This window comes from Felis catus, chromosome A2 (assembly GCF_018350175.1).
Source record: "Felis catus isolate Fca126 chromosome A2, F.catus_Fca126_mat1.0, whole genome shotgun sequence".
In the NCBI taxonomy this organism is placed as follows: domain Eukaryota; kingdom Metazoa; phylum Chordata; class Mammalia; order Carnivora; family Felidae; genus Felis; species Felis catus.
In genome coordinates this window covers 18,364,407-18,378,164 of record NC_058369.1, presented here as the reverse complement: position 1 = coordinate 18,378,164, position 13,758 = coordinate 18,364,407, and the positions used below count along the sequence as shown (strand labels likewise).

Genomic DNA, 13,758 nt, shown 5'->3' with positions numbered 1-13,758 from the left:
GAGAGGGAGACACAGAATCCGAAGCAAGCTCCAGGCTCTGAGCTGTCAGCACAGAGCCCGACGTGGGGCTCGAACCCACAGACAGTGAGATCATGACCTGAGCTGAAGTCGGACGCTTAACCGATTGAGCCACCCAGGCGCCCCCAAAAACAACTTTTTAAAAAAATATATTTTTTAATGTTTATTTATTTTTGAGAGTGAGTGAGACAGACTGCAAGTGAGGGTAGGGGCAGAGAGAGAGGGAGACACAGAATCTGAAGTAGGCTCTGAGCTGTCAGCAGAACCTGACATGGGGCTTGAAGTCACAAACCACAAGATCATGATGTGAGCAGAAGTTGGATGCTGAACTGACTGAGCCACCCAGGCACCCCTTAATACATTTTTTTTGTTTATTTATTTATTTTGAGAGAGAGAGAGAGAGAGAGAGAACAAGCAGAGGAGGGGCAGAGAGAAGGAAAGACAGAATCCCAAGCAGGCTCCATGCCATCAGCCACAGAGCCTGATGCAGGACTCAAACTCACCAACAGTGAGATCATGGTCTGAGCTAAAATCAAGAGTCAGATGCTTAACTGACTATACCACCCACGGTGCCCAACCATAAAACAACTTTTATCTAATTTCCCAACTGTGATGATCTGAAAAGATAAAAGGGCAGAATTTTAGGCAGAATAAACATCATTACTTGAATATTGTATTTCTCTAAGAAGTCCTTTTCAGGGGGGCCAGAACTGTGGCAGCCATATTCAAATCTGCCATAAGTCACATTGACAACTAAGCAAATAAAGAGTAATTATTAGCTGAGCTATAAAGGCAAGAGTGCTAATATGCTAAAATAGAATTACTTGACTGTTAATATTCCATTGTCTGTTTCCTTCAGAAAAGATGAGCTGTCACATCCACTTGAAAGGTTTGCATACCTGTCACATTTGTCTTTTGCCCTTTTCTTTTTCTCCTCAAATTGTTCCAAGAGGCCCTTTGATTTTCCAACTGACAAAGGAAGAGGAAATAAGCCTCTATCATTTGTATTTCCTCCAAAGAGCTGGGGTTTTGTCTGGTATTTTGTGAAAATACTTGGTTCACTCTGTTAAATGAAAAAAAAATCATAGCATTTCATACATGCAAATATTTATAGCATTCACTATTTTCTACATAATATAGTCACATTTAAGTGTAAACAATAACATTAAAAAACAACATGGCATGTAGTATTTCCTTTTTATTCCATATTCATCAGAAAATCATATTAAAGAAACTCTTTTTATTAATAAGGTTCATGCCTTACCAGCACAGAGATATTTAAAATATCAGCTAATTGGAGTGCCTGGCTGGCTCGGTCAGTAGAGCATGTGACTCTTACTCTCGGGGGTCATGAATTCAAGCCCAATGTCAGGTGTGGAGCCTACTTTAAAAAAAAAAATAAAGGGGTGCCTGGGTGGCGCAGTCGGTTAAGCGTCCGACTTCAGCCAGGTCACGATCTCGCGCTCCGCTCCGTGAGTTCGAGCCCCACGTCGGGCTCTGGGCTGATGGCTCAGAGCCTGGAGCCTGTTTCTGATTCTGTGTCTCCCTCTCTCTCTGCCCCTCCCCCGTTCATGCTCTGTCTCTCTCTGTCCCAAAAATAAATAAACGTTGAAAAAAAAAATTTTAAAAAAATAAAAAATAAAAAATAAAAAAAATAAAAAATAAAATAAAAATAAAATATCAGCTAAGATGGCTTAAAATCAGTTGCACAGGGGTGCCTGGGTGGCTCAGTCGGTTAAGCATCCAGCTCTTGATTTCGTCTCAGGTGATGATCTCACGGTTTGTGAGTCTGAGCCCCTCATCAGGCTCTGTGCTGATAGTGTGGAGCCTGCTTGGGATTCTCTCTCTCCCTCCCCCCCTTTCTCTGCCCGTCTTCCGCTTGCTCTCTCTTTTCTCTCTCTCTCTCTCTCTCTCTCTCTCTCTCTCTCTCTCTCTCACACGCACACAAAATAAACTTTGAATAACTTAAAAAAAATCAGTTGCACAAATTTGAAGGCAATAACTGAATTATTTATGCTGTCTCTGAGATATGTTAAAGTTTTCACATTAATAGGTTTAACTCAATTACTGTTGAACTAAACTTAATAAATTTCACATGGACTGGACAGTAGGCATGCTGGCATATGGTGAGCCATTTCCTGCATTTGAGGCAACACTTACTCTGAAACATTCAGGGAGTACATATACTCCTTCATATCACTGGGTACCAATTTTTGTATCAAAATACTTATCTGAGAGCATACTCTACTATCTTAAAGCACTGACTTAATCTTATCCATGGAGTCTCTGTTTGATGCAGGTTAAGTCTGTATATAAAGTTAAATCTAGTTTTAAACCAAAATAAATAAATATGTAAAAATATTTCTGACCCACTAAAGAAGACAGGCTGGGCTCAGAAAATCGAGGACTCATGAGACTCTATTCTTGATTCTGGCCCTTATTCACTAACCAAGTCTTCAGAATCCTCATGTCCTTCTTCAAGGAAATAATGTAGCATAGTAGACTAAAATCCACAAAGCATCTAAAGTTTCTTAGGAAAAAATGTCCATATAAAATAAAATTTATGTTACTTTATTCCTATTTTTCTAAAGCTCTTCTTTCTTATGAAATTTTCACAAACAATAGTATGTCTTCGAAAATGTCATGCAGGGGCACCTGGGTGGCTTAGTTGGTTAAGCATCTGACTTTGGCTCAGGTCAAGATCTCATAGTTTGTGAATTCGAGGCCCACATCAGGCTCCGTGCTGACAGCTCAGAGCCTGCAGCTTGCTTCAGATTGTGTGTCTCTGTCTCTTTCAGTCCCTACCCCACCCACCCCTGTCTGTGTGTGTCTCTCTCTCTCTCAAAAAATAAATAAGCATTAAAAAAAAATTTTTTTAAAGAAAATATCATGCAATATTTGGCTCCCTCTAAGAGGGTCAAGGTACTGGCAATATTCTATATTGCTTTAGTAATAGAAGAAACTCCAAATTAATATTTTTTTCCATTTCAGACTACCAAATCTGATCCCAAGACTACCGGAGTACTGAATCACCAAACAAGCACAAATCCATTTAGGAGAGTAATCCTTAGAGATGTATAAATCTAAAAAACAATCCAACAGAATAAGTCTTTATAGCTTATCTCCATAATGACTATGAAATGCATGCAGAGCAACTGTGGAAATGAGACTCACATCCAGAGAATTCTGTTGTGACTGTTTTGGGTGTCTCAAGTAGACACCAGAGTCCAAGGGTGCTGACAGAGTCTCTGAACTTTCTGGACAGAACTGTGATCCAAAGAGGAACTGGGAATCACTGAGACTGGAGTGATCAGTCTGATTATTATTCCAGCTAGAGGAATTAGTGGTCCTGAAATTAAGCAAGAAAAGAAAAGTATAGCAAGTAGACAAACATCCTGAACAAATGAAATCATAATTCACAACTATTCATTTCAGAATATCCTGGGCAGAGTACTAGTTTGTTCTGATCTAATCCCCTGCACACTGCCAGTACTACCCACAAAGAAACACAAAGAAATTCTGAATGTCAGACATTTTGATTATAGCAACTTAAGAACAATCTGATGGAAATTCAAACATTAAGGACTGACACTATTACTTGTGGTACAAGAGCACTGTGGGCTATGACACCATTTTGGAGATCAAAGTTCCTGAAATCTTTAGGGATTAAAAGAACATTATCTTTCAAAAAGTTGAATCTATTGGGGCGCCTGGGTGACTCAGTCGGTTAAGTATTGGATGCTTGATTTCAGCTTGGGTTATGATCTCACAGTTTGTGAGTTCAAGCCCCATGTTGGGCTCCGTGCTGATAGTGTCAGCCTGCTTGGGATATTCTCTCTCTCTCTCCCAAAATAAATAAATAATTAAACTTTAAATAAAGTTGAATTTGTTAATCACTAAGGGAATAAAGTAACTGATGCATTAGTCTGAAGTAATAAGCTAGATTTACATATAGCCACATGGATAAGTCTCAAAAATGTAATTTTGAGCACAGAGAGTAAAAATTGAATGAATTCACGTATCATTTATATAACCTTTTAAATATACATCATAGCACACCAAACAAGTATGTAACTAAGTGTATAGAAGTGTACAGAACTCTCATTAACTCTCTTAGAGTATGCCTACAGGGAAGGAAGGGACCAGAATTAGAGGGAGAGTGGGAATCATTACAGAAAAAACACAGGACAACTTAGTTATGGACTGAATATTTGTGTCCAAATTACTATGTTGAAGTTCTAATTCCTAAGGTGATAGTATTTGGAAATGGGGTCTTTGGGAGGTAATTAGGGTTAGACATGGTCATAAGGGCAGGCCTTCATGATGAAATTAAGGTCCTTACAATAAGAGAAGCCAGAGTTTGCCCTCTCTTTTAAAAAAAAAATTTTTTTTAATGTTCATTTATTTTTGAGAGACAGAGACAGAGCACAAGCAGGGAAGGGGAACATAGAGGAGACACAGAATATGAAGAAGGCTCCAGGCTTCAAGCTGCCAGCAGAGCCTGACGTGGGGCTCAAACCCATAAACCGTGAGATCATGACCTGAGCCAAAGTTGGATGCTTAACTGACTGAGCCACCCAGGCACCCCTCTTTTTTTTTTTAATTTTATGTTTTTATTTATTTTTGAGACAGAGAGAGAGAGAGCATGAGCAGGGGAGAGGCAGAGAGAGGGGGAGACACAGAATCTGAAGCAGACTCCAGGCTCTGAGCTGTCAGCACAGAGCCCAACGTGGGGCTCGAACTCGCAGAGTGTGAGATCATGACCTGAGCTGAAGTTGGACGCTTAACTGACTGAGCCACCCATGCACCCCCTTTTTTTTTTAAGTTTATATATTTATTCTTTGAGAGAGAGAAAGAGAGAGAGCAGGGGAAGAGCAGAGAGAATCCCAATCCCACTGACAGTGCAGAGCCCAATGCAGGGTGGAACCCACAAACTGTGAGATCATGACCTGAGCTGAAACCAAGAGTTGAATGCTTGACTAACTGAGCCACTCAGACACCTCTCTCTTTCTCCTTCATGTAAGGACACAGAGAGAAGACAGTTGTCTGGAAACCAGGAAGGGAGCCCTCATAAGAAATTATCTGCCTGGCATACGGTTCTAGGACTTCCAATCTCCAGAACTGAGGAAATAAATTTCTATTGTTGAAACCATCCTGTTTAGGGTACTTTGTTATGGCAGTCCATCAGACTAATAGGCCTCATCCAGACTGAAGAATATGATCAACTCAGATTTGTGCACAGGAGGATCCATTAAAAATTGTTTTTGAGGGGCACCTGGGTGGCGCAGTCTGTAAGCGTCCAACTTCAGCCAGGTCACGATCTCGCGGTCCGTGAGTTCGAGCCCCGCGTCAGGCTCTGGGCTGACGGCTCAGAGCCTGGAGCCTGTTTCCGATTCTGTGTCTCCCTCTCTCTCTGCCTCTCCCCCGTTCATGCTCTGTCTCTCTCTGTCCCAAAAATAAATAAAAAATGTTGAAAAAAATTTTTTTTTAAAAATTGTTTTTGAAACAAGGTGGTATTCCCTTTCACACCTTTAGTGTCTTATTCTTGCTTGCTCTAAGTACTTCCAGCTGTGGACTTCCAACTTGCTTCCCATAGATATATACATTTAAACCTCACATATGGGGGTACCTGGGTGGCTCAGTCAATTGAATGGCCAACTCATGATCTTGGCTCAGATCATAATCCCACAGTTTGTAGAATCATGCCCCAAGTCCGGTTCTGTGCTGGCAGCCCAGAGCCTGCTTGGGATTCTCTCTCTCCCTCTCTCTCTCTCTGTCCCTACCCTGCTTGTGCACATTTGCATGAGCTCTCTCTTCTTGTCAAAGTAAATAAATAAACATTAAAAAAAAAGAAACATCTCAATAACAACTTGGGTTACTTAATGCTGTTGTGTAACCTAAAAAAACATGCTTTTTATTAAAATGCACAAACACAAATCATTCCTTTTAATAAAGCTAAATTAAAGTAATTACATAGCATATAAGTACATAATCCAAGCCAACATATACTAATGCAAGACAAAAAGAAACTCTAATAATTCAGCACAGGAAAGAGCAATTATTTTCACTCATAGAACCATTTTCTAAGATTAGCTAAGGTAATGGGCTGCACACATATATTATAATATGGGTTGCATAATCGTTGCTCAAAATAGCTTAAATAGCTCTCTATGACTCCCCTCTTAGGTTAAAGAGAATAATTAGCTGTGCTGGATAAAAAAAAAAACAAACTGTGAGCTTCCAGAAACCACGTAGGATTTATATCTTAAAGCCAGGATCTGGAATTTAACAAAGATTTTCTCTGTATCAACTGAAAGCATTTTTTTTCTTTTTGAGAAATAAAAAGCACAATGCTCTAGGTTTTTGCTGAATTAATAACTGTCTTCAGGAAGGTATTAGGAAGAAAAGAAACTAATAATAAAAGCATACCAAAAGCAATTAAAAATCCCTTAAATATATACTAATTCTGGGGCACATCCACCAAGTTAGCAATGGCAAGTCCACTGCATGGCTGATGGACACCAATATAAGTACCTCAGTGGAGTAGTAGAAGGGGCAGTATTTCAGTGAGCCTTGTCAACAGCTGGAGTAGCTCTTGACTCCACAGTACCTACAAATGGTACCACACAAATGAATACGTATCTAAACATTGTCTTGATTTGATCCTTGCTGTTTCAATAGAAATCACTCCAACTGAGGTCAGTTTCTAGATTGTTAGGCCATTTCTAATTCTCACAGGCCTCATACTCCAGAGGCCTAGTTCTGGACACAGAGCCACTGCTCAATTAACACAAATAGCTAAATTGACATTGCTTTTATCATCAGAACATAGGCGGAGGGGCGCCTAGGTGGCTCAGTCGGTTAAGCATCCGACTCTGGATCTCAGCTCAGGTCTTGATCTCCGGGTTGTGAGTTCAAGCCCTGCACTGGGCTCCATGATGGGTGTGAAACCTACTTTAAAAAAAAGAAAAGAGGGGCGCCTGGGTGGCGCAGTCGGTTACGCGTCCGACTTCAGCTCAGGTCACGATCTCGCGGTCCATGAGTTCGAGCCCCGCGTCGGGATCTGTGCTGACCGCTCAGAGCCTGGAGCCTGTTTCAGATTCTGTGTCTCCCTCTCTCTCTGCCCCTCCCCCGTTCATGCTCTGTCTCTCTCTGTCCCAAAAATAAATAAACGTTGAAAAAAAAAATTAAAAAAAATAAAAAATAGAAAAGAAAAAAAAGAAAAGAAAATAGGCAAAAGGAAAAAGACAAATATGGGAGAGTGCAGCAGTGAAGGGAAAAGAAGGGAAAAAAGCTGTATGAAGTCACCCTATTACTAATAAACTAATGGGAAAGGTAGCCTTTTTCAATGAAATCAATACAACTATAAGACCTTCATTAAGTATCAGAGTATATAACTTACCCAGAACCTGAGGGAATACTGAGCATCTCTTTGATATTCCAGACGTTAAAATTCATTTCTTATGGTTAGCCCTATTGAAAAGAGAGGAATATTAATTTAAAAGGTTAAGTATAACTTTCCCCCCAAAGATGACTTTACTGGTGACTGTTATATATGGATGAAGACATTTCAGCAACTATATTCCCATTCAATTGGTGAAAATTCCCATTACCTATGTGTCAGAAACAGGTATTTTGGGGGCACCTGGCTGGGTCAGTCAGTGGAATGTGTGACTCTTGATCTCAGGATTGTGAGTTTGACCCCCCACACTGAGTGTAGAGATTACTTAAAAATAAAATCTTTAGGGGGTGCCTGGGTGGCTCAGTCGATTAAGCATCTGACTTCAGATCAAGTCATGATCTCCTGGTTCATGGTTTCGGGCCCCAAGTCAGGCTTTGTGCTGACAGCTCAGAGTCTGGAGCCTGCTTCAGATCTGTCTCTCCCTGTCTCTCTTTGCCCCTCCCCCGCTCACACTCTGTCTCTATCAAAAATGAATAAACTTTATGGGGTGCCTGGATGGCTCAACTGGTTAAGCATCCAACTTCAGCTCAGGTCATGATCTCACAGTCTGTGGGTTCAAGCCCCACGTCAGGCTCTGTGCTGACAGCTCAGAGCCTGGAGCCTGCTTCAGATTCTGTGTCTCCTTCTCTCTCTGCCCCTTCCCTGCTCGTGCACTCTCTCTCTCAATCAAAAATAAACATTAAAAAAATTTTTTTTAATGAATAAACGTTAAAACATTAAAAAAAAATCTTTAGGGGCACCTGGGTGGCTCAGTTCGTTAAGCATCCAACTCCTGATTTCAGCTCAGGTCATGATCTCAGTTTGTGGGATTCAGCCCTGCATCAGGCTCTGCACTGACAGCAAGTAACCTGCTTGGGATTCTCTCTCTCCCCCTCTCCCTGCCTTTTTTTCTCTCTCTCAAAATAAAGAAACCTAAAAAAAAAAAAGTAGAGTTGGGATAACTGAATAACTACATGAAAAAAGATTAAGATTGGATCTAGTCCTTTCACCATACACTACAAAATATCCAAATGGATCAGAGATAATATAAAAATGAAATCATAAAAGAACCAGAGGGAAAGCTGATGCAACTTCAGCTCAGGTCATGATCTCACAGTCTGTGGGTTCAAGCCCTACATCAGGCTCTGTGCTGACAACTCAGAGCCTGGAGCCTGTTTCAGATTCTGTGTCTCCCTCTTTCTCTGCCCCTCCCCTGCGCGCTTGCACACACTCTCTCTCTCTCAAAAATAAATAAACATTAAAAAATTTGTTAATCATAGAGACTGTTTTCTTTTGTATAAAGGTGGTAAAATGCAAGTATAATAATGTACTCTGTTACTGAGGCTGGAAGGAAAGAGGCACTTTCAAGCACTTCTGCTGGGAAGGCCTCTGTGGAGGAGAATTTGGCACTATCTAGAACATTTAAAAATGTATTTACTGTTTAATCCAGCAATCCTACTTCTAAGGATTGGGATCTATGCCAATAATACTTTGACAGAAATAGAAAATTATATATACACATGTCTCTTCAATACAATACCATTTGTAATAGCAAGACCATAAACAACTCAATACCCATCAGTTGGTGAATAGTTGAACAAACTATGGTATATTCATACAATGGAGTTTTATGGAACTGTTAAAAGGAATATATATTCTTGTGTATATAAGATATACTTCAATATACTCTGGGAGTGACCTCCCAGAATATTGCTAAGCACAAAGAAAAAAAAAAAAGGTAAGGTGAAGAATAGTGTATGTGGTATGCAGTATTTCATCCAAAAATGTCAAGGGAACATGAATATAAATAAATATACACACATAGCAATGTGCTTATTTTTTTTAAGTAAGGAAAGAAGAAAAGCAAGGAGGAAGAGAGAGATAAGAAAAATAGATAAACTGAAAACCAACAAAAACGTTTACCTTGGAGGGCAGAGATAGGGTGGAGAGGCTAGAAATGAAAACTAGACTTCTCCAGCTGTAGCAGTTTTTACAGTTTCAACTTTAGAATAAGTACATATAATCACATAGTTACAAAACAAAATTAAATAAAAAATGGGGAAAACCAAGCAATTCCTACAAAGGAGCAAAATGGAACATACAAGTTGGTTATTGAGCCCCACAAGGAGGGTCTATTTCCTGTGCCTCTAAATATGATAATTTGATACCACATCTCTAGTGAAGTGTAGCCTAAAGACAAAATGAACAGTAAAGGAATCTGTGTATTTGTTTTCAGTAATCATAGTTAGTAAAAAATATATATATATATACATATATATATGTATAATATACATGTATATAGACATACATGTAATATACATACATATATACATGTAGCATCTATCAGAATACAGCAAATCAATAATATATTAATGTAGTCATTGGGAATAAAAATTTTCAGTGTATGAGAAAAGAGATAGAAATACAAAATAAGGTTAAGCAAAAACCCTATAATCCTAGGTCTGAAATAAATAGAAAATTATTAGTGATTCTTGATGTACAATCTTAGCACCCAGCTTTTGGTCTTGAAATACCATTCACCACTAAAAGGAACCAGTTCTGGGGCAGAAAATGTACAACTTGAGTCTGGGATATCTAGTCCCAGAGAACAAGGAAGCTATCAAAGACTACCAGGGCCAAAGATTACTGGAGAGCTAGCTTAAAGGGCTTCCTCTGTTAAATTTATAGTTTTTAAAACCTTCATCAGTCACTTTGGAAGATACGCAACCACCTTATTATTTTGAAAGCTGGTAGGGTGGACAAAAGAATCATTTCTCTTACCTTTCTAGGAAGATGCACTTCAAAGTAACCAACATATAGATGTGAGAATGTTCTTTATAGGCGTATTTCAGCTAATAAACACAGAATGAATGGTACAATTAGATTATTACCATTTTGGAGGTGCAATGAAAATAATGGATCTAGACAATGATCATAAATGGCTGTTTAAACCATGAGGTGAAAGGTAATAGGAAACTTTATAATGAATAGATCAGGCTGAAAACACCTAAATCCTTCAGTTGATCTTTTATTTACAAAGACAGAACCAGCCCTAGTATGAGCCTCTTGATGAGGTTCAACAGGAGGTGCCAAGCATTACCAAAGAAGTAAGATACTTGCCAAAAATATTGATCCCTAATCTAATTAACCTTCTAGATGTAAGGACCAGTATACAGAAAATACAGTGGTTAAATAGAACCAGTGGAATGGAATCAGCAAAATCCAGAGGGGTTAATTCTACAGTTTAAATGATCATATTCTTTTAAAGCATAAGAGGCAAGAAAAAAAAGAGATGTGGGAGACTATAAATTAGAAGAGATTTATGAGCCACACCAACCAAATACAATGTGTTTGGATACTGAATTATAAGAAAGCAATTAAGAAAATTTAAACATTGACTAGCTACTTAATGATATCAATAAATTGTTACTTTAAGTGTGGTAATGATATTGTGGTTATGATAAAAACAGAGTCCTTATCTTTTATACATACATAAATTTTAAATGAATGAAATAATCTCCAAAACTTTTGTTTTGCTTTAAAATAATAGAGATGGATTAGGGGACCTGGAAAGGGGTACAGACTGCCCCTGGGTTGATAATTGTTGAAGCTAGGTGATGGGTACATTGGCATTCATTCATCCAATGATTTCTACTTGACATGTTTGAAATTTTCCACACAAAAAATTGATGTATGAATTGGTAAATGCCTGTATTAGCTGACAACACCCAACATTGTTACCTCCAGCCCAGACCCCTCTCCTGAACTTCAGACTCCTATATTCAAGTGCTGGCCTGACATCTCTACTTGGGTGACTAGTATGCACCACAAACCAACATGTCCAAAACTAAGATTGTCATTTTTTTCCCCAAAACATTCTCCACCTACAGTCGTCCTATTCCAGTTAACAGCAACTCCATCTTTCTAGTTGCTCAAGCCAAAATCTAAGAGTCCTCTTTGACTCTCTTCTCACATCCAGTCTGTCAGCAAATACTATGATTCCTTCAAACATATGCAGAATCTGTCCACTTTAAGTTCCTTCTTCTATAGGTTTACCAGATAAAATATAGGATGCTCAAATTTGAACTTCCCAAATATTGCCCAGGACACACTTGTACTAAAAAAAATATTGTTTACCTGAAATTCAAATTTAACTTGGTGTCCTGTGTTTTTATTTGCTAAATCTGACAACTTTAGATTCAGAGTTCCTCTAACCTTAAGTCAGATCATGTTATCCCTGCTCCTACCCTACTCCAATACAAGCCAGAATTCCCATGATTATCTCTGGTGTCTGCAATCTCCCCTTAGCCCTGCTTTTTTCCCATCTACACTCCATTCCACACTTCTAATGGGGCTTCTCACTGCTGCTTTCCCTTGCTGGGAACCAGCACCACAACCAGAACCACAACCAGCTTCAGGCCCCTTTCCCATACTGTTTTCTCCACTTGGATCACTCTTCCTTCAGATTATCAGCATAATAGGCCAAACCACATCCACCACCTCCAGGGGTTCTCTCAAATTATTCAAAACTGTAGCACCTCAATAATCAATGTTTCTTCTCTGCTTTTTCTCCAAAGCATACCATTATTCTAATACACTATATATTTTTAAATTTTACCTTGTTTTGTCTGTCTCAGCATGCACATCCAAGCCTACAAGAATGTAATGTTAAGCTCTTTGAGGATAGGAATTTTTGTGTTCGGTTCACTGCTATATCCTCAGACTCTAGAAATTGTGCCTGGCACATAATAGGTGCCCAGAAAACACTTACTGTTAAATCAGTTGTTGGTTTGTTTGTTTGTTTTTTTTTTTTAATGAGAACTAAATTAGGACAATAGAGCAAAACTTTCCAAGTATCCACAAATTTAAAAATACATATGATTTGGTTTTAATTATTACATTTCAAATCCCTAGATCTGCATAGACTTATTACATATTTAAAAAAAGAGGAAGAGGGGCGCCTGGGTGGCGTAGTCGGTTAAGCGTCCGACTTCAGCCAGGTCACGATCTTGCGGTCCGTGAGTTCGAGCCCCGCGTCAGGCTCTGGGCTGACGGCTCAGAGCCTGGAGCCTGCTTCCGATTCTGTGTCTCCCTCTCTCTGCCCCTCCCCCGTTCATGCTCTGTCTCTCTCTGTCCCAAAAATAAATAAACGTTGCAAAAAAAAAATAATAATAAAATAAAATAAAATAAAAATAAAAATAAAAAAAGAGGAAGAATTGAAGTAAATCTAGGATTCCTGACTCATGTTTACTTATTTCTTTGATAGTCTGAGCTTTTTTCTTCCATCAACACTTCAGAAATTCTTCCTTCTAGAGTCTTGATTTAGCATCTAGACAATTTTACATACATCACTACAAGACCATTATTACTACATCTAGATGTACATCCTTTATCATCTTCCATTTCTGTTTATGTTGAGAAAGGAGAATAATTTATGCAGTATGTGGCTTGGGGTTTAGAATAACTATGCTCCTGGTTCCAGACCAAACTTACTCCTAAGAGATTTCTTACATGTTGAGAAAATCCCATGGTTGCACCCTTGCCTATGTCTAAGGACCACATGGGGCTTGATGTGCTCAGCCTCAGGTTTATCTGTTCTCTATGCATTTACCTCTCACCATGCTACCTATTATAGGCTTTAAATCCCCAGAGGGCAGAAATCCCATCTGCCTATACCTATCCTTGTAGATGCTAGCACACTAGTAATGAAGTAGTAGTCATTCTTAGGTAGGACACTAGGTAAATGAAAACTGAAATGCACACATTACAAACTTCCAAGGGCAGGGTTCTCTCTCCCTCTCATCTCCCAATCCTATTAGAAGAAGCATAAAAGCAGAGGAAACGTTTAAGTGCACGCAAGGGGGGCGCCTGGGTGGCGCAGTCGGTTAAGCGTCCGACTTCAGCCAGGTCACGATCTCGCGCTCCGCTCTGTGAGTTCGAGCCCCGCGTCGGGCTCTGGGCTGATGGCTCAGAGCCTGGAGCCTGTTTCCGATTCTGTGTCTCCCTCTCTCTCTGCCCCTCCCCCGTTCATGCTCTGTCTCTCTCTGTCCCAAAAATAAATAAACGTTGAAAAAAAAATAAAAAAAAAAAAATAAGTGCACGCAAGGTATACAACTGTCTCCCTAGGAAGGGCGCTGGCAAGGAGTTAGGCAAGGGAGAAACATGTGTGAAGAGAATGCCCTAAGGGGAAGTACACCACCGCCACCATCTGACCCCGGTCTTCAACACTGAGACTCCTGAGGCCACAGTGAGGTCCTCCACATGCTCTTCTGGCTCCTCCACTCGGTCACAGAAAAAAA

At 39.6% G+C, this 13,758-nt stretch overlaps 1 protein-coding gene across 3 annotated transcripts in view; it reads right to left on the bottom strand.

The window, feature by feature from the left end:
* The window catches only part of IHO1 (interactor of HORMAD1 1), a 35,754-nt gene that overhangs the window by 21,337 nt on the left and 659 nt on the right, over positions 1–13,758 (bottom strand). The window contains exons 1-5 of one of the 3 annotated variants that reach the window (XM_003982219.5): positions 12,078–12,491; positions 10,241–10,311; positions 7,421–7,491; positions 3,193–3,367; positions 918–1,081 (exon numbers count right to left, since the gene is read on the bottom strand). In XM_003982219.5, coding sequence (XP_003982268.1) covers positions 918–1,081; positions 3,193–3,367; positions 7,421–7,476 — 395 coding nt within the window. In that variant the 5' untranslated portion in view covers positions 7,477–7,491; positions 10,241–10,311; positions 12,078–12,491. Of the gene's footprint in view, positions 1–917; positions 1,082–3,192; positions 3,368–7,420; positions 7,492–10,240; positions 12,492–13,758 lie in introns of those variants that run through there. The other 2 variants (XM_023248722.2, XM_045050100.1) reach the window with 2 other exon arrangements.